We start from the raw sequence: 20,491 nt of genomic DNA, 5'->3' as shown, positions 1-20,491 counted from the left end.
TTTCCGTCGTCTAAAAACCAGCACAAAACTATTCAGGTAAAAGAAATAATTTCAAATTGAGACGGTCTATAAATTCCATTTATTTATAAAAATTGGTATGCAGGGGACTGAAGAGAAATGCTATCGGATTGGGCATAAATAGCTTATAGAAATCAATTACTCTATTATCTCTGGATGACAACTAATAACTTAAAATATATTCTGTGAAATATTTAAGCATTTGTATTTTCAAGACAGAATGCCTTAAGGCTAAAGCCAGATTATAACAGAGTTGCCCTTCTTCAGCTGCTCATCTAGCTAGTTAATGGGCAAGAGAGTGCACACAGGAAATGATGCTATTGGTACAATTCTTGCTTAATACCAAATGTCTAAACTTACGTGATGAAATATTAGACTTAAAATATTTAAAGAAGAGTACACACATGTACAAACAGTTAATTCTTACAGTAAAAAAAATGTTATCCAAATTATTGAAGTAGATCCACAACACACATTCCAATTAGTTAAATAGCTGCAATAGTTCAGATAGGTTGTTCGTAAATTGAAGTACTGTCAAGTACTTATGAAATGTTTATGTACACACACAACACACCTTTGTAAGTTTTCCTAACAAAGAAATTGATTCATTGTCACCATACTTCACAAGTGATTAAGGTACGGCAAAAAAATAAATTCACAACAAACACTACACAATAATTTGAATGGACAATGTAAATCGGTGGCGTAGGACCACTAAAGACAACTGGGTTTCAAGAGAATCCAGCACAAGCTATAAAGGGCAGTGCTAGGAACACGTAAAATTTTCATTAACTCCAGCAATATATATACCCCATTTTTAATCCGTGTTCCTTACATAAGACCACCTTAGCCAGTAAGCTGTGACTATACCCTCAAACTAAGCTCCCACTGATATTGAGAGTATATTTAAACCTACTCTATATGTCAATGATAGGGAATCAATGTAAGAGGGCAACAGTAGATGGATGAGCCATTGGGGCAGGTACCACTCCACTGAGCTCCTGACTCAACTCTGCTTTCACCCGTTTGGAGAAATGGCTGCGAGAGTGCTTGCGTAGATGGTCCTTGCGGTAAAATCCCTTACCACACTCAGTGCAAACATGTGTTTTCTCTCCTGAATGAATCACAAAGTGGAGATTCAAATGCTCCTTCCTTTTGAAAGCCTTAAGACATACAGTGCAGACATAGGGCCTATCTGGGTTATGACCTTGCTTGTGCCGATCCAAATGTTCCTTCCTCTTCAAACCAGCACCACATATATCGCATATGAAACGCCGCTCAATTTTGTGTCCTATAAGATGCTGTTCCAATAATTCTTTTTCTGGGTAAGCCATGTGACATTCTGGACAGCAGAACAACGTTGTACCATCCAATGCTGTAGTCAACTGCACTTGACCAGGTCGCATTCTGGGTTTTGGAGGTTTCTTTGTCTTTTTTTTCTTCTTCTTTTTGGCCCCAGTTTTTCCACCAACAGCTGCTTGAGCTTGACCAGCTATTTGCCCAATAGCCTGACCCTGCACTGGTGCAACTCCTGGGTCACCAGAACCATCATCAGACTCCTTTTTGATCGTATCTGTGGAGAATTTAAGAAAATGGTGAAGACTCAATGGCAGGGTTGATGCCGGTAGCCGAGATAAGTAGTCTGCAACAGTTGACCCAGGAGTTGCTAAGCTTTGCCAAGTTGCAGGCATAGTTGTAGTTGCATGAGTAACAGTACCGCCATATTCAACTTCAGCTCCGCCAGCAACAGTCCCATCTTCTCTTCGCAAATCAACTTCTTTAGTCTGTGTTGCTTTATCAACCTCAGCGGTTTGTTGCTGCAACATGGAAGCGCATAGGTCCTGAGGTTGCATTTGTGTAGCAACAGTATACAACTGCTGCTGCTGTTTTGGGTCAACCGTTTGTACAGAAGCAGCTGTCATGACCTGTTGTTGTCCTTGCTGAAGAACAACTCCTGTAGGTGGAGAAGTAGAGGAGGCAGGATCAGATGTTGGGGGTGTGGGCTGCTGCTGCTGTTGTTGCGCCAACTGTAGGGCATCAGCTGGAGCATACGCCACAGTTACAACTGTAGCTCCAACTGGAGCCTGTGCGAAGTGATGCACTGACACAGGTGCAACATGATACTTGGGGTTTACCACCTGCACTGACTGGCCAGCTGCTGCAACTGATGGTTGGGAAACTACAGGTGACCCAGAGGTGGAGGTAGTTCCAGCAGAACTGCCAGTAGCATTTGTGCCATCACGTGCATACTTCCCCACATTGACAGGCATGGTTATGAGTGCCTGATTAGTTGTCGCAAAGTTGCCAGGCTCCGGGCGAATATAGTGGATGGTGTCCCCGGCACTCACCACCACGGCACCCGGTGCCACTGCCTGCCCAGGGGCATTGTGAGCAAACTTAGCGGTGAATTGGTGCACTGTGGGAATCGAACCAGCAAAAGGAGCCCCAAAGGGGGTGAAGTTCATAGCTTAGCTGTCTGTACTCTTAGCACCTGGAAAAAAATCAATGAAAACATATTATTATTCAAAATACACGAATTAATTTTATTTAATTGACAAAAACCAGAATTATGTCCTAGTATCTACAAAATATAGAAGGCCACATGTCACAGAAATAAATTCAGACAGTAATAGGGGAGATTAAAGATAAGCACTAATGGAAAAGTAATGATTTGAATAATATTATAACTCATTATAAAACTACAGAACACATAGGCTGTGAACATTAGGTCATCCACAATTAATTGCAACTCACAACTTCAGTCACGCAGCAGGTAAGCTACCCATTTGGGTAAGCCACCAGTACGCCATGCTATGGGCCTGGATTGCATGCACAAAAATGGAAACAACACATTTAAATTCTATATGCATAAAACTACATAATTATTCATTGTGAGAAACTGACACTAATATATTTTTTTTAAGTAGTTCCAACCATAATTGTAAACACTAGTTTCGGGGTTTAAAGAAATCTCAATGCCACAAAGTACAAGAGAAATTTCAATGGCAAAGGGTTAATGAATTTGTTATTCAGGAATGAATAATAAAATATGAATTACAAGTCCACAAGATGTGTTATCTCACAAAAATTGTCATAAAAGGCATTGCATTCTAACCATTTCTCATACTTCATTTTCTCTGATGTGAACTCATTTTTTACTCTTAAGTTTTAGAAATGTAGCATACTTCTAGAAACCTCATGGTACATAAATAATAAAAACTTAAATTTAAGTAGTATTGAAAAATTAATATTAATGAAACAGTGGAAACTAGTCCAAATGCCAACGTCACATTTTAAGTTATATCTGATTATTTACTTCAGTACAAGAAAAAAATCATGGAATTAAATAAGGAAAATATGAATATCCCAAAGCAATGAGATAGTGCAACTATGGCCCAGAACCACGATGCTATTAATTTTCAATTAATGACATGTTATGTTTTTATATTTTAGTTAATATTTAAAAGAATAGAAAACTAAATAATATTTTTAATCAAAATCACGAGCTAGAAATAATCCAATACCACAGTTATCAACCAAAATGTAGGTTTGATAGGTAAGAGTAAAGCTCATCGATTACTTAGCCCAATGGCAAATGAATTCCACACATCCCTTTCCCAGTATGATCCAATAATGAAATAAATAAAGCAGGGTTGGCACAGTTCTTTATACATAGATTAATTTACCATTCGATGAAACTTTGGAAAATTTATACCTGCAAAAAGATATGAGATAAAAGCAGATTTTTCATGATTAGGTGAATAGTAATTTTCATGATTGACACTATAGATTTTTTTCATGGATTCACAATTCACTGGCATTCCAATGAAAATTTTAATCAGGTTAGTTTTTATTATTTTCTTTTACAAAGAATTAATCAGGTTTACCCACTCTTTATGTGCAAATCACTGTATCTTTTCCAAAAATGAAAAAATTAAGTGCACCGATAAAATGGGTAATTCAATTACATAAATTATTAAAGAACCAGAAGATAATGCGTACATCAAAACCATATTATTAAATCAATATACTGTGGATAAGTGCTATCATTTTTTCTTATTGTGTTCGAATTTCACAATACCACACCTGAAACTATGCATTTTGTAAATAAATTAGCTCTAATAGTGCAGTCGAACAGCTTAATTTATTTTGAAAATAGTAGTTTTCAGGGAGGTGACAGACAGCTGAGGTCATTTGCACCATTAGGGATGGACAGGAAATGATGAAGGGTGGAGAGAAAGAATTGGCACTAGCCTACCCTAAACGAAATATGCCAAGGGGTCTGCAGCTTAACATCCCATCCAACGGACTGTGTACTCACTCTAAGTGCCCCATTAAGCACCTCAAGTATGGATCGGGATACCACTGAAAAATATCTGGCGCCACCGGGCCCTCAGGGTGGGAAGCCAGTATGTTAGCCATCGCACCATTGCGATCCCCCAAACATATTCATATACTTAAAAAGAAATTACTTCAGAAATCCCAATGATGATAAATTTAAAAATCATCAAATCAACAATTTATTTTTGTCAAGTACCCTCACAAAAAGAAGGAATTTTAATGAATTTTCCTAATAATGCAAGTTTTCTACAACGTGAATGCAATATCTGACCCAAAATGACTCTGCTCCTCCCATCTCTACCTTAAAACTATCATTGTAGTCAACCAAACACGACTAGGCAAACGAATATCTCTACCTAGACATCCTTTCTGTCTTACTCTAAATTTCACATTAAAACTTCTTCAACTAAGAAACTCCCCAACATATTTGCAATAAACTGTGACCCTACTGCTTTACACTTTTAACCATTCTATTTGCTGAGTTACTCAGAAACTTTTGACAGAACGCACATCACCTAGCTATGTCAGATCTAAATCTGTACCTTTTCATGTTCTTAACAATTAAAAATTGAGCTTGCCTGTCCAAATTCAATGGCTCAAGATAGATATAGTTTTAAAAAAGAAATAAGGGACAAAATTGATATATTCCAAACCAATGACAAAATATTCCAACCTTAACTACATATTTAACTTTTTTCCAAGCAATGGTAGGACACCATTATGAGGCCATTTCATTTGTAAATTATAACAATTAGAAAATACATTCTTTTACATTACTCTCTTAAATTTTTTGTGATATAATTCAAAAATCTGATTTAAAATTACTTACTCGGCCTTCATTTAGAAAGCTAGGACCAAGTTTTGCAATGTGTTTTGCCGAAAAGAATTGATGCAAAGAGGGCAAAACTTTTATTGGATTGATTTTTCCCAATATTCGCTAACCTTTCCTAGTATTCCATACCAAAAAATCCCCGACTTTCCCAGGCTTTTCTGATGGGTGGCAACCCTTTTGTATTTCAATTAACGGATTACAGTTATAAAATATGGATAAGTGTTTCAGGGTCTCTCCTTGAAAATTTTGACACTGATGATAATAAAATAATACCATGCAAATTTTCGCTAACTAGGTTTCCAACATTGGTCAAACTTAAGGAAACTGCAAGAGATGTCATAAATAACTACAGCAAAGTCAACCGCTAATGTGCATTTCAACGCAACGATTTTTAAGGGTAAAAACCATACACCTTGACCAGGGTTCGAACCCAGATCCCTAGATATTCAGGTGACTGCTTAAGCCAATTAAGCCACCAAGGTGACCTTATACACAAAAATAAAAATTTAAGGGTATTAAGATGTATTAGGGCCTCGGTAGCTAAATTGGCTAAAGCAGTTGGTGGCATATTGAGGGATCCAGGCACGAATCCCTAAGGCAAATGACTTTAACTCTTTGAAGTTATTGTATTGTTCCAACATTTTCACATTATCATTGTCAAGTTTGTTGTGTTAATCACTGCAATGAAACTTGTCAGTGAAAATGAATCAAGAAAATTTCCTTGACAAGATTCAATTATAATGAAAAGTGAATAATCTTAACAATAAAATTTTTAATAGTCTGGACAGTGATTTAGACTAAAACATGCTAAATGACTAACCACAAAAACACAGTCATCAACATGAAGGCTGGTATTGTATGCAAGGATAGAGTTTACTTTGCAATAAGCGTTGTTGCATGGGGAAACATATAGGAGCACAAGGGTCAAATCCTTTCCCTGTTCTACCCGCAGCTTCCCAGAAAAATCAGAGATCCATTTCTCAAAGCCACAAGGCAATTTATAGTGCTAGTAATCAACACACATAAGTTTGCTGGTGGAAATAAATGTTAAAGCATATGTTAATTACCTACATTACACAGTGCACAACTATAAGTTTGAGATCGAGAGTCAGAAGACTTGTAGCTTTGAGAAATAGGATTTGGTAGTTGGAAAACCAGTTTGAGTGAAGCTCATGGTCTTAGTCTTCTCAGATATAAGCCTGGGCTCTCAATCATTTCCATGCTACTACACCTTTAAAAAAAAATAAGATGCTGGTCTAATTTTTTCCCAATGATTCTGGATAGAATTTCTATGATTTCATCATAAAATGGGCTATACAGTGCATAAAATAATAGCAAAAACATTGTATTAATTTTTTGTAGTATTACATGAATCCTAAAATTTCAACAATGATTTCCATAAAAACCACTATTCAAACTGTCATACAGAAATTAATTTTCCTGGCCTTTTCCCAGCATGTGGCAACCCTGCTGAACAATTGAAAATAAAAATGTGAAATATTATTATTTTTACTAACCCATAAGTATCAATTAAAGGTGAAACTATGATGAGGAGGTGTATGAAATCCAATTCCTGTCGAGGCTAACTCTGTAGAAACCATATAAGATCTTTCCTAGTGTGCACAGAGGAACAGCAAATCCTAGCCACAGCAGAGACCGAAATGCATCTACGGCAAAAGAATGTAATCAATTAACAGATATCATAAGAAAATACACAATAAGGATATACTTGACACTTTCAGCGTTGAATTGTTTGATTTCCATATTAAAAGAGTCTGTAATTTTCCACCGACTTTATTTCAGAGTACAATGAATTGCACCAACTTGTGGCATCATCATGTACAAGTGACACACACAGCTGTTGAATATATACCCATGGGACAGAGGAGAAGAGGAAGTTGAAGGTAGGGGGGGAATTTCTGGGACTTCAAAGTTGGTGGCTGTGTCTTTTTCTGTTAAAGGAAGAAGAGGTGGTGGTGCCTTGGTTATGACTAAGCATTGGGTCTGGTTAGGGTTTATTGGAGGGGCTAGGAGCGGACGTCTACTTAGAACCATCGGATTTGTTTACCCTTGGGGAGAGGGGTGGCTGTGTAGGGTCGGGGGATTTTTCGAAAGTGAGAGTTGGTGGTCGAGAAAAGAGAAAACAAACAAATGGACGGTGTTATTTGGGTTATAATGTTTCATAGGATCTGATCATGGCGTAAATGCAACTGAGTACGTTGAACTGTTGGAAAGGAGAAGGGAGGGATGGGTGTATAATTGCTCATTACAAGGTGTTGTATTGGCAAAGAAATTAAATTATATATTTAATAAATCAAAAATCTAGAAACTTAAATGCGATAATTGCAACACTTTTTATGTCGGTCAAACTGGGAGGAATTTCAAACCATGAACCCAAGATCACGCCAGGTGTCACAAAAAGCTAAACACCAATTCCTTCTTTGCAAAACACCTATTAGATTGTAACAATTATAGCAATTGTGCCCCAGAAATACTACATATCCTTCTTAAAGGATTGGAAGCACTTGGCAGATCCCAATACAACACTTTGTAATGAGCAATTAAACGCCTATCTCTCCCATCTCCTTTCTGAAAAATTGACCCAGAGGGTAAACAAACCCAACAGTTCAGTGTACTAAACTGAAAAAACCACGGCCACTGACTATGAAGTCCCAGAAACCCCCCCACCCCACCTTCAACTTCCCCCTCTCCCCTGTCCAATGGGTTTATATTCAACAGATGTGTGTGTCACTTGTACCTGATGATGCTGCAAATCGGTGAAATGCATTGTACTGTGAAATAAAGTCTACGGAAAATTACAAACTCTTTTAATATGGACATAAGGAATAACAATAAGGAATTTGGAAATAAGTTTTTAAATAATTTAAAACAAGAGTAAACATTTTTAAATCAAATTCCAATAACAGTAGCAAGTTTAACAATTAATTCTCTTAACCATGTCAGGGAAAATACACAGTTGACCATTTGTGATATTTGCAAAACTAATTGCAAATCCTAATTCCAACTAGTACAGAGATGCCTCAGAAGGCATACTTTATCACTTTATAATTCACAAAAAATATATATATGCTGTAATAATATATAATTACATAGATCTACATAATTTAAATATAAATTTCAGATTCATATTTTGTCCACATTTTTAGTAAAACACTTTGGCAAATCATTGTGTCCCAGAAATATAGACCAATCCAGAGTAAATCCCAGAAGACTTCAATATTTGCACATCACGGAAGCCTTCACAAGGTACCTCTTAACAGTAAACCAAAACACAAAAGTAACTAACAAAGAAATTTTTAAGTCTTTGGTAGAAAGGAATATATCACAATACGTATTTTTCATTCAAGAGAATGCCAAACTATTCTTAACAACATTAAAAGGTTTAACAGAATTCTATTTAAATACATTGAAAAGTATTAAAGTTATAATTAGAAGCCTTGCAGAGTAAGAGCTGTCAAAGGAAAAGAAAAGTAAGAGGCACATATATTTCAAACTATACAATTGTGGAATGATACAATAATTTGGAGACATTTCAGGAGCAGGAATTTAGAGACACTGCAGCATAATACTGACTCGACGATCTGGCATAATCAACAGTTCAATTATCATTAATTGGCCTTTTTCATTTTAAATTATATTTACATTCACCAATTACAAAAAATGTTGTCACAGAGGCACATCAAAAATGTAATATGTATTAAAAAACAATAGCCATAAGGTGGTTGTTAGCTTCAACATTACCTACGCTAAGTATGATAATCAATTCTTAATCACCCCTTTGTGGGTGGCCATCAAACATAATCATTTAATGAAAAAGATGACGTACAACAAATTCAGAAGTGGTATGAATAATAAAAGTCTATTTGTATCCAAATTAACATTGAAGCATCAATTTATTCTAAAACAACAGTAAAATCAACAATAACAAATTTACACACTGAACAAAAGCTGCAAATGAAAGAATTTAAAGCTTTAAAGTATATAAAGTACAAAAGAGGATACTTAAAAGCTCTGAAATCAAGTTCAGGAAATAAAAGAGTCTTTTATTCCTTAAAATGTACTTAATGTAGCACTAATAATGTTTTGATCAAGCTATTAGAAGCCTTAGCGGCTACTTCATAGAATAAATCTAAGCATCTAACACTTAGCAATCATGCAGCCACAAAGGCACACAACCAATCATAAAGCCATAAAAGCAAATATTAGGCAAGTGGAATAATGAAATAAAATCAATTTTTTGAGATGATAGAGCACAGCTGTAACATTTCAAGACTTAGCAAACACATTTGAATTTCAGGCTGAAATAAAACTTAAGATAAATAACTGAATTTAAGGCCCTGGATGAAATAAATTAACTATTCACCATTATGCACTATATAATCTGCAAGTTAAAATACTCGTTATCATCAAATAATAGCATCCTTAATAAATACTTAGCATACTAAATAACATACTTAGCTTAGGAGAAATAAATAAAACTTTAAAAATTTACTTTCGCTGTGAGACTGCTAATAATGGCTTTGATATGCACGGTAAGGAAAGCATTAAAATGCAGTGAAAAAATGTTTTGGAAATTAAATGATGGAATTATTTTTCAAACATGAAATTTTCTTAAACAATTTTTAATTTCAGATTTCTTCCATACCAAATGAATTTGCAAGTCTTTCAATTTAAAAATGATATAAAAAATAGAGACAAACATAAGTTCAAGATATCAAACTACTTACTTTCTTAAGTGCCTATATCAAATAATGTTTCAAGACTCGAATAATAATGCGAATTGCTTTAGAGCAGTGATAAATAGCCAATAGCCTTTGTCAGTAAAAAAAGTCTTGGACTTCCAAGCCTCATTATGAAATTGTAATTAATTTGGGATTCCTTGGTGAGAATTACATATGTTATTACATTAGTAGATATTAAGTAACTAAGAAACACATTGTAAATTAAATTTATATGAAAACTTAAGCTTTCTATCACTACAAATCATACAAAGAATTCACATATAATTTGAGCTCTCAAACTGAGCGCAATAAATGAACATTTTGCAGAAGACATAAACAGACTTGACAGATACACAACTTCTCAAGAGCCTTTACACGTCTTAAGAGTGCACAAATATGGATAGCATTCGGAGAGTCAGGATGCGGTGAGAGGTGCTATGCAGGAATGAGGTAAGAATATCTACAAGGTCTGTCCCAAAAGCAGTTTGACTTATTATTTCCCAAGACGGATGGATGGGTGGTGGTTTCTTCGGATGGGTTCAAGGGAGGGGAACCTCAGGAAAGGCAGGAGGCCATTAGCAGTTGGCTCCCAGCCTTTGCAGAGTGTGGATCGTTCCTCGGCAAAACGTCCACAATGTGACCTCATTACACTCCGTCATGAACTGACTATTGGAAGAGCACTACACCATCTAATTATATGCGAAACAGGGCAAAACTGAGAAAGAGACTCATGATATGCTCAAGGCAGCTTATGGTGAATATGCCATGGGTAGATTGGGTGTTTTCGAGTGGCACCAGTGGAGATGTTGAAGACACTGAATGTTCAGAATGCCCTTAAGCCTCAAATGTGACAAAAATGCTGCAAGAGTGAAGGCTTCATTTGACAGGGATCAGAGTGTTCACATGGTTTCTGATGAACTTGGCATCTCTAAAAGTGAAGTGCATCGACTTGCAACCAAAAAAATAGGTATGAGAAAGGTATGTGCGAAGCTGTTGCCATGAGTGCTCTCAGATGAACAAAAGGAAACTTGCATGCAGATCTACCAAAGGCTTCCTGACCCTGCCTCAGGCACCCTACAGCCCTGATGTTGCCAGAATAGATTTCTTCTTCTTCCCCTGCCTCAAATTCAAGCTGAAAGGCTGTCACCTTGGTGGAAGTGTTACAACAGACCGTGATGAGGGAGCTTAGCAGCATTCCGGGCGCCACCTCCCAAAAGGCATACATGGCGTGGAAAATTCACTGGAAGCGGCATGTGGATGCATAAGGGTGCTACTTTGAAGATTTTTGAGTGAATGTATCAATTCTGGCAATAAATTTCTGTTGATCGACTCAGTCCTACTACTTTTGGGACAGACTTAGTATTACCAGTACATTTTTTAATGAATATGTGGTAGAAATGGTAAGGAATGCATGTGAAGGGTTAGAGGATGGAGTAAAAGTAGTTGGGGAACTCTTCAAATCAGTTTGGATACCAAATGATCAAGCATTAGTTAACTAGTCAGCCAAATAGTGACAGTCATTACTTGATAGATTGCAGAATCAATTATACAGGTATGGAATGAAATTTAATCATTGAAAAATGAGGGTAATGAGATTTTCAAAAAATAGGAAAGCTAAGATAAACATTTAAGTCAAGGGGAGACGCTACCACAAGTAAATTCACCTATTAGGGTTCACCAATTTAGAAGTGTTTTGGATGAGGGTACCAATCAAAGTTTACACCTAGCAGTGGGCCTATAGTTATCACAGATTCTTTTTTTGTCTAAACAGCAATGCCTATGCCAAGTCAATGCCCTTAAAAACTTCATTATTGAATGTTTTCCCTTTGCAATACCTTCCCCTAAAGATCACACATGCTGGTTTTATCTTAGTACCCACTAAAATTTTGAAAAAATGGTACGAAATAGAGAATTTCTGTTTATCATAATCTTCCATGACAAGATGACATTCACCAACGACAAGCTGTATATGCTGATTTTAATAAAATTCCAAGAAAAAAGTTGGCTGAGATGAAATCAAGTACTCGACTAGAGTTGCAAATCTTGATGTAATTATGAGAGTCAAAGGACAATCATAAATCATATATATTGCACAAGATCAACGCTACACTACACTTAAATTAAAGAGACAATCTTTGGGTACACATTGGTAAAAAACTCGTAATGTCTCATTTTTCCAATTATTGACAACTGCTGAGCTTACCAAGAAACTCAATATAAAACTCCAATGCATACTCCACTCTTTGCACTAGATTCATCTATGATGTCAAAAAATAAATCACATCAGACCTCAATTATGCCACCTATGGTGGCTGATGACGACATAAAAAGGCAAAAATACCTTTCGGCAGTACTTGTATTAAAGAACGCTAACCAATGAGAGATCATGTTACTTGCTTGATAAGATTGTTACTGGGAATCAAGCTTATATACTGGCCTCCCACCCCAAGGGCCCAGGTGGATAGGATGGTTAACCCTTCGATTAGGTAAAGGTACCTAGCATGTTTACATGGTAGGTTGCTGTGAATGAACCTTTTCACCCTCTCTGTGGATATTTATCATACTTTGAAAGTATATAAAAGTTTTATTGATCAAAATAAATTAACAAAATTTTACATCAAATAACTAGTGAATCAAGATTACTTTTATTACTTCCATGTTTTTATTATTTAGATTATTTTTTTAATTCAGGGGTAATATAAGTAATGGAGACACAATACCCTCCATTTTTGGCATGTGGGAGAGTGAACCACAGCGAAAGGGTTAAACTAGGCACCTAATGCTCAGAGTAGGCTGATACCAATAACAGGTTTCTTTCTACTCTCTTATCAATTCCCTGAATACCCTACCCCTACCTAAACACCCATTTATCTCCAAAGGTGCAAATGACCTAAGCAGTCTTTCACCTCCCATAATAATTACTACTTCTAAGTCATTATTCATTTTTTGCAAGACTATTGCCCAATCACAATAAGTTTTAGCAGCCATGCCCAAAAGTTCTCCCACAAAATGGCAACACCCTGAATTCATTCACTGCTACAGCAAGTAATCTTTGGAACACCATGCCAAGCAACTTAAGTATGCATCAAATGTTATTTCATTTAAAACTACCTCTGTTCAAACTTAAACTGACTATTCTATTTCTTTTAACTATTTCACAAGAACTAGTATATTGTGTGCATACCTATTTTGGCAAAATCTTATGTTTAAATTACCTGTATCATTTTGTATTTATTGTAGTATTATTATTACATTATTTATATTACTGAATTATTATTTGTCCTTATAAATAAATCTGGAAATTAAGATGTAATAATCAAAATTAACAAAGATATTATATATACAAATTGCACTATGCAATTTGTCCAACAATACATTTCATACATGTTTTGCTGCAACAAAACATTATTTTTTGTATTTCACATTCTGCTTTCATTCTTAGGTCACTCTGACACAGAATAATAATAAAAATTGTTATTTTTTGACATTTCACATAATGTTTGTGCTATGAAAAATTACTTGTAAAAGCTTCATGTGATCTTGAACTCAAAAAAGGAATATTTTTGTTGCAGCAAATGATTGTGATCCAATGTTTTCAAACTAAATGAACTTTAAATCCTAATTTTTGACATATCAACATCAACATAAAACCCCGCAATACACCAAAAAGGTGTGTGGCAAGGGGCGCAAGCACCAGGTGAGAAGGGTGAGTGATAAGGGAGGATATGGGAAAGGAAGGGATAAGAGTAAATTACTCATTAAAAACTATCAAATAGCATGCACAATTGTATACATGCTGGAGGAAGACCCAATTCAAAACAAGGGTTAATTCACCTTACAAACTATTTACTTGTCATGCAAAAAAATGGGTTTGAAAATGAGCCAAAACCATTTATAATACAGGCCTCCACCAAAACAAGACAGGTCATGCAGAACTGATCAATAAGAAGGGGAAACTCCAGCATTACATGAACATGAAACTCATGTTCCCCGCCCCCAAAGATACAAGTAGGGATTGCAACACAATGCTCCAGGCAGTAGAGGCATCCCCCCCACAGGGAGAGACTAGGAATGGAAGGAGAAGCTTGAAAACAACAATGCAGGTCAAGCAATACTGTACATGGCAGTTCCATGCGGTCACACGGAAAGGGTTTTGACAACAAAACACATCAGGTTAAGGAAAGTGCATGAAATTGAGTGGATCTCATTATTCCCTAGATACTGAGGGTGGCAAGTGGAATTTTTGCTATCTATAACCTTACAGTTGCTATCCCATACTGTCCGTGGGAAGAAGGAGTCTGCTAGTTCTGGTATCTTTTTCCTGAATTTTATATTCATGATCCAAGCGACCTAGGTCTTTTTGAGTTTTAAGAATTTGTGAGCCGTCGGCACTGAAAAATGCAGCTCTGAATTTGTTAAGTAAGTTTAACCTAGCATTTACATTGCCTTTCTTCCAATGATTCCCAATCCAAATCCAGAAGCATTTCTGGGATGCTTTATGCTTTATCATAAGTTTTAAATAAAACAGGCTGCCCTGCGTTGAACCTTCTCAATTTCCTGAATGAGGTCTTTTTCAGTTGGATCCCTTACACTACATGCATATTCTAAATGAGGCCTTACAAGAGCAAGGTCATTATGTCCCTTGACCTTGTAGTCACTTCTGCCAACAATGCATCCAATAAATCCCAAATTTTTATTTACTTGCCCATTTTACATATGTGGGTGCCCCAAGTTGTCTTTAGTTATACTAACACCTAGATATTTTACCATATCAGGTACTTCTAGGTCAACTCCAACTAGTTTTTAAACAAAAACCATTGACCTTTTAAAGAAATTTAGCACCAAACATTTGTTATGGTTTAATTGCAATCTCCATTTTGTACACCATTTCCAAATACAATCTAGATCCTTTGCTAGCATTAAATGATCCTCATCCTCAGGTATCTCTTTATTAATCAGTGTTATCCACAAACATCCTAATCTTACTTTTGTACACAGGGAGTAGTGGATTCTTTTTGAGCAACTTAGGTTTCAAAGGTAAGAGTATTCAAGCTCTAGGAAAATAATCACTCAAAATTTTGAATGTTTTTACTACTGCCACTACAATTACCATATTATAGGTTGGTTTGACAGGCTGGGGGTTGGTAGCCTAGGGTGTAGAGCGTTGAATTACTGACTGGAGGGCCAGGATTTAATTCTTGGGGATACCCCTGGACACCCTCAGCTTCATCAAGTAAAGGAACTGGCCCCCTTTCGCTGATGTTTGAATTTCACATGCCGTGAGGCCTAGTACTGGTTGAGCACTACTCTCACCTATAAAACCAACCCTAGGATTGGATTTTTTTTGATAGATTAGGGTAAAGCTAGCCTTGTACTAAGCACAACAAGTGTGAGATTGACGAAACTGCTTATAGGGGAGATTCCCATGCATTTAAGTTCCTTTCTCTACGCCATCTATGGTTACCAAGTAAAATCTGGAACCCAACAAATTCAAAGTTTGGGAAATTATAATTGAACACTACACAATATGTTGCCAAGATTACCGTTTCACTTTGTCCATTCACCCCTATTACTTAGGCCACCACCAACTTTTACTTGGTACTTAATTACAGTTATTGAATATTTTCACCACATACTACATGCTTACATGTATGTAAATGTTCACACACAGCATATCCTTGAGGGGTAGGTCAATTTTAAAAGACTAGATTTCCTAATCAATGAGCTAATACTACCAGCATTGGGTTGACTATATGATACCAATTGCAGTTAACTACCTAATGCAACCATGGAAAGAAATAAAGCCACTTTAGAGGACTATATAGGAGAAGATCTCCAAAGAAATAAATGAAGAAAAAACAATATTACTGAGGCGGAGGGTAACTTTTTGTCTTTCAAGTCAAAAAGAGGTGATACATTTGGCGGTACAGTGCAGTAAGAATTGCTTGAATAAATGAAAGAATCAATGAACAAGGAGCTTGAAAAACAATTACCTCAGAAAGAAAAATGATTAAACAATAAAAAAAGTGAGAAGAAGTCTCACAGGACAAGATACACAATCAGATTTGGATTTTTAAAGGGGCAAAAGTAACAGGGGGATATTGATTATATTGTAGCTTTGTAGTAGACATGAGAAAGACAACAAGAAACTTGTGAGACACTACCAAATAAGAATTTGAAAGAAAATCTTAAAATTCAAAGGATGCTCATCTTCTCAAGGATTAAAAATGTCTATGACTGAGTAAGTTATCCTCTTGGCATGACAAATATATACATATAATCTACTGAAACTTATTGAATCAGCCAACTTTACTGACAAACAATTAATTATTTTCAGCGCTAATATTCAGTGACTTATGACTTGACCTTTATTGTGAGGAGAATTTGGTTTCCTTATTTACACAAATCTAGCATAACAACATAAACAATAATTAGATTAGAAAATGTGAAATAACATTATTTGGATCATTATTATTAAAAAGAAAACTTTCTTCATGTATCAATTCAATTGTTTGAAAATGATTTATAAGGATACAGAACCCTTGCAGGGTATAATGTTTTCACTGGTAACACTCAAGGTGAATAACTGAGAATAAAGGAATTTGTGAGTGATACTTAAAATCACCGTAAACACTGCACATTTGCAACCTAATTTTTGTATGAACAGTCATCAAGTTAACTTAACCATGCAACTAGATTTTAGAAAAAACTTATCCTCTCTTCCAAGCACAACAAATCTTAGAAAATGAATTTTCCGTTGCACAGCAAATTTCTGGCATACACAACATATCATAGTAGCCCATTTCAAATCTCCCAGATAAATTCCCACATGAATGGTAACTAGTAAACCATTCAGATGTGAAAGTTGAAGATCTTAGATATTGACGATGATCAATTACATATGTAACAGTATTTGAGTAAAACATTCAACATATTCAAGATGTTTTTAGTTACATCAAGTGAATGACAATGATTACCTGTTGACAGGTACCAAACCAAATGGAGGCAGGATATTCTTCTAAAACCCCTACGCTACAATAAAAATACAGAAATAAATAGTCTTACATTGAAAGATAACAACTTAGCTTACATATTTTAATTAAAAACATTGCAATTTCAGTAGCCTCCAGTATTAGATGATCAACAGATTGATTATTGTTTCAATAAGTAAGAATGCTTACAATGATGTGTAATGTACTTTCCGTATGATTACAAAAAGTAAACAAACACCGCTAGATATATATCTTTATACGTAGCGTCCGAACTGCATAAATGTTCATTTGGCCACTTGGTATAACACATTAAGTTTGTTTGCCAACATAAAGTTATCACGCAAAATCCTTAATGAAAAAAAGCACAAGAGGCGCTTTTTAACCATCGTGATATTGTGAAAAATAACACTTCAAAACTGTGATACTCACGTCAAATGTCGTTGGGCCTAAATAGCCAGCATAGCGGTGGTATCATTTTAGTCGCTGATTTCTCTACCACCATCTAAAAAACACGAAATATATATTTAAAATATAATAAATACTAAGTTAACACTCTGAAGTAATATACGCAATGAATCAGGTTTCCCATATCATTGCGTCTCATCCGTTTGATGGACCTAGAATAGGGTCACAAGATGGGATAAAAATTAGCCCACAATGGCTATTAGTGAAGTGTTTTAGGAATGCCGTTTAAACACTTGCCTTATAAATTGAAACATCTCCGTTTGAATTTGTAACTTATTCTTTATATGTTGTCTAATATTTATGTAAATAATTTCCGATGACACAACAAGCACGAAAAACACCTGCTGTGCTAAGCGATGTTTCTTTGTTATGACAATCGGTTACTGGCAATTCGATATATCACATTCGATTACCGTTGGCGTCTTTGTAAATTTTTTCCCGCCGAGCTGCTTGGATTTGCATGGCGATTATACGAGAAGTGCTGACGACGCGAGTAGCCGCTGGACGAGGTCAGATAGCTTCAGTGGCTTGTCTGCCTTCTCTGAGCCAAGTTGCGTGACGCTAGCATTGCCTGTGTTGTTTCTGTGATTGTTTACAATGTTTAAAAAAATTGAGAACGCCGCCAGTTGTGAAGTGAGGGCAGTGATTAAATTCCTCAATGCAAGAAACGTTCGCCCATGTGATATTCATCGCCAATTAAAGGAGGTGTATGGAGACAATGTAATGGACGAGTCGTCTGTTCGGCGGTGGTGTCGCAACTTCAACATGGGGAGGGGGAACATACACGACGATGAGCGTTCGGGGAGGCCGTCTGTCATTACAGACCAACTGGTGAGCTCAGTTGACGAATTCGTGAGGAACGATCGGCGCGTCACAATTGATGACATCTGTGAGCATTTTCCCAATGTTTCTCGAACAATTGTTCATGAAATTGTTAAACACCATCTGCATTATGCAAAAATTTGTGCAAGATGGGTCCCTCGCGTATCTCAATGAGCTGGCGGCGAAGGACTATGCAGCAGGAATACAGAAACTTGTCACACGTTATGACAAATTCCTTAATTTGCTTGGAGATTATGTTGAGAAGTAGTTTAAAGTATCCTCTTTCAAATAAAATTTTTTATGTTTGTTAATATTTACTTCTGTCTTTTTATTTCACGAACGGGTACTACTTTCCGGATGACCCTCGTATGTGCTAAACGTTTCTCTATGTACCTGGAAATCTTAATTACGGCGGTCGAATTTATTGTTTTCCTCTAAATAAGTCACCAAACGCAAACCTTGAGCGTTCTTCGTTAAATGGCCATATGAGACAGAAGGGCGAGCATGAGAAACCTGATACTGTTTGTTCCTTAATTCTTAAAATGTCCAATAATCCTCGAGGAGACTTGTATATCAAAGAGTTTATCCTTTCCGCCTCTGAAACTGTATTTTTGTCTACAAAAAAAGTAAGGTATATGTCTTTTCTGTAAAACTATTATCCTTTTTCTGGTAGCTCCTATATAATTATTGAAAAATTATTTCTGCGTTGAAGTTACTACCTGTACAAAAGGAGTGAAACCAAGCACATTAAAAATGGTCATGTCCAAGTTTATCAATTTTGAATTTAAACCAAATTTGGGAGCAATCCAATTGTTTGAAATATCTTATAAGTGCGGTCTAGTGTTTACCGCGTATGTAAAAATGAACATTTTACATTGGCTGCATTTGCGTTGTTCACCAATGTATAGGTTTTAAAACAATTATTCAATGTAGTCATTTGTGATTGCATCCCCTGATGTATGAATGAATCTTCACATATTGACCATAGTAGAAATAGCTACAAAATGAGACAAAAAATAATTCTCAGTGAAGGCATGATAAATATTAATTTCCTCTACATTTAATATAAATTGGTGTAATCGTCAGAGAAGAGGATCGCCTAATAATCAAAGTCAATCGTATCTGGAAATATGTCACTGTCTGTGGGATTTTTTTTAGCATTCTTGTCCCAATGAACAATTTGGTGAGATAGGGAAAGTAACAGTTTGAAAATACCGTGGTGAGCAGGTAGGCTTATTCGCTCTTAAATATCCAATTAGTAGTGGAGTGTGTGCCAATGGTATCCACTATGTGTTCATTATGAATATATTGTGTTATAGCATATGAAATTGACTTTTCCATTTCAGCTGGAATCGCTAAGAAAGAAGTGTTTGTTGAAGAGCACTAAGACAGTTAAGGTCCGAATGTCTTTCTTATGCCGTGCCCGTAAAGGTTAGCTAATGTTCAACTAAGCTTGAAGAGCAATACCAACAACTGCCAGTAGTCTGCTCAGTGAAGTGTGGGGCCTAATCATACATGGTTGACTAATTTCATTGGACAGGAGACAATGCAGGTCTTAATCAATGACTCGGAGTGAAAGATGAATTTAATAATGAAAATAAATTGTAGAAATAAGGTAACCATTCCTCTTTAGTAATACCTCATTACGTTAATAGTTACGTGTACCACTTGAAAAAAGAGGTCCAATTCAGTCATTGCATCTGCAAATGCTAGTTAAAATTACTATTAAAATAAGACCTATATTTTTTGTGAGAGCCATCCAAGCCTTAGCAAATGCAGACACTGGAAAAATGTATGGGTATTAATGTATGAATTGAATTATAAATTTGTTTTGGTAGGTATAGGTATTATGTGACACAATTATGAACTTCGATCATGTGGTAACATGCATGTTACCAGTGAATATGATATTGCCAAGGAAATAGATGTAAACTATGTGAGTGAAGACCTTAATTCCAAGTTCTCATTGTGCAATATTTGATAATGACACATTTGGCAGAGTTCACCCAGTACTAAGACTTATATGGTGTGTGAAATACTATCATCAGGGTAGTGGGGTCAGTTCCCTTCCGTGTGATGTTTATGGTTTCCCAGGAAGATCTGGTGCCTGAAATTATGCACAGCTTGGGTGGAGCTGAAGGTGCCCAGAGAGGCTTGCCTGAGAATCCAACCTGGGCACCCTGGTTAGCATATAGGTAGCTTATCCTCCATTTTTATTAGTGACATCAGGATGGAAGTATTGCATGGTTCAGTGGAAGAAACTGCCTCATTCCATGAAT

The 20,491-nt window shown here is 36.1% G+C and overlaps 1 protein-coding gene across 3 annotated transcripts; it reads right to left on the bottom strand.

Annotated features, from left to right (window-relative positions):
• Nucleotides 1-60: 60 nt before the first annotated feature.
• On the bottom strand, nt 61-17,743 carry LOC139690614 (zinc finger and BTB domain-containing protein 49-like). 3 transcript variants are annotated; one of them, XM_071588097.1, is made up of 6 exons: nt 17,628-17,743; nt 17,355-17,427; nt 16,911-16,965; nt 6,709-6,858; nt 2,773-2,837; nt 61-2,509 (listed from the first exon to the last, which is right to left on the bottom strand). In XM_071588097.1, exon 6 carries the CDS (start codon nt 2,481-2,483, stop codon nt 957-959), a length of 1,527 nt encoding a protein of 508 aa, XP_071444198.1. In that variant the 5' UTR covers nt 2,484-2,509; nt 2,773-2,837; nt 6,709-6,858; nt 16,911-16,965; nt 17,355-17,427; nt 17,628-17,743; the 3' UTR covers nt 61-956. The 3 variants fall into 3 exon arrangements, with proteins under 3 accessions (XP_071444198.1, XP_071444197.1, XP_071444199.1); XM_071588096.1 differs by lacking the exon at nt 2,773-2,837; XM_071588098.1 differs by lacking the exons at nt 2,773-2,837; nt 16,911-16,965.
• Nucleotides 17,744-20,491: the final 2,748 nt, after the last annotated feature.

Source organism: Hetaerina americana, unplaced genomic scaffold (assembly GCF_022747635.1).
Source record: "Hetaerina americana unplaced genomic scaffold, ioHetAmer1.1.p SCAF_3, whole genome shotgun sequence".
In the NCBI taxonomy this organism is placed as follows: domain Eukaryota; kingdom Metazoa; phylum Arthropoda; class Insecta; order Odonata; family Calopterygidae; genus Hetaerina; species Hetaerina americana.
Note: the sequence above shows the minus strand (reverse complement) of the source record. Positions and strands in the feature narration are given on the sequence as shown.

What these genes read in the sequence shown, in the direction of transcription:
- LOC139690614 (XM_071588097.1), bottom strand. Translation starts at nt 2,483, where the DNA reads ATGAACTTCACCCCCTTTGGGGCTCCTTTTGCTGGTTCGATTCCCACA.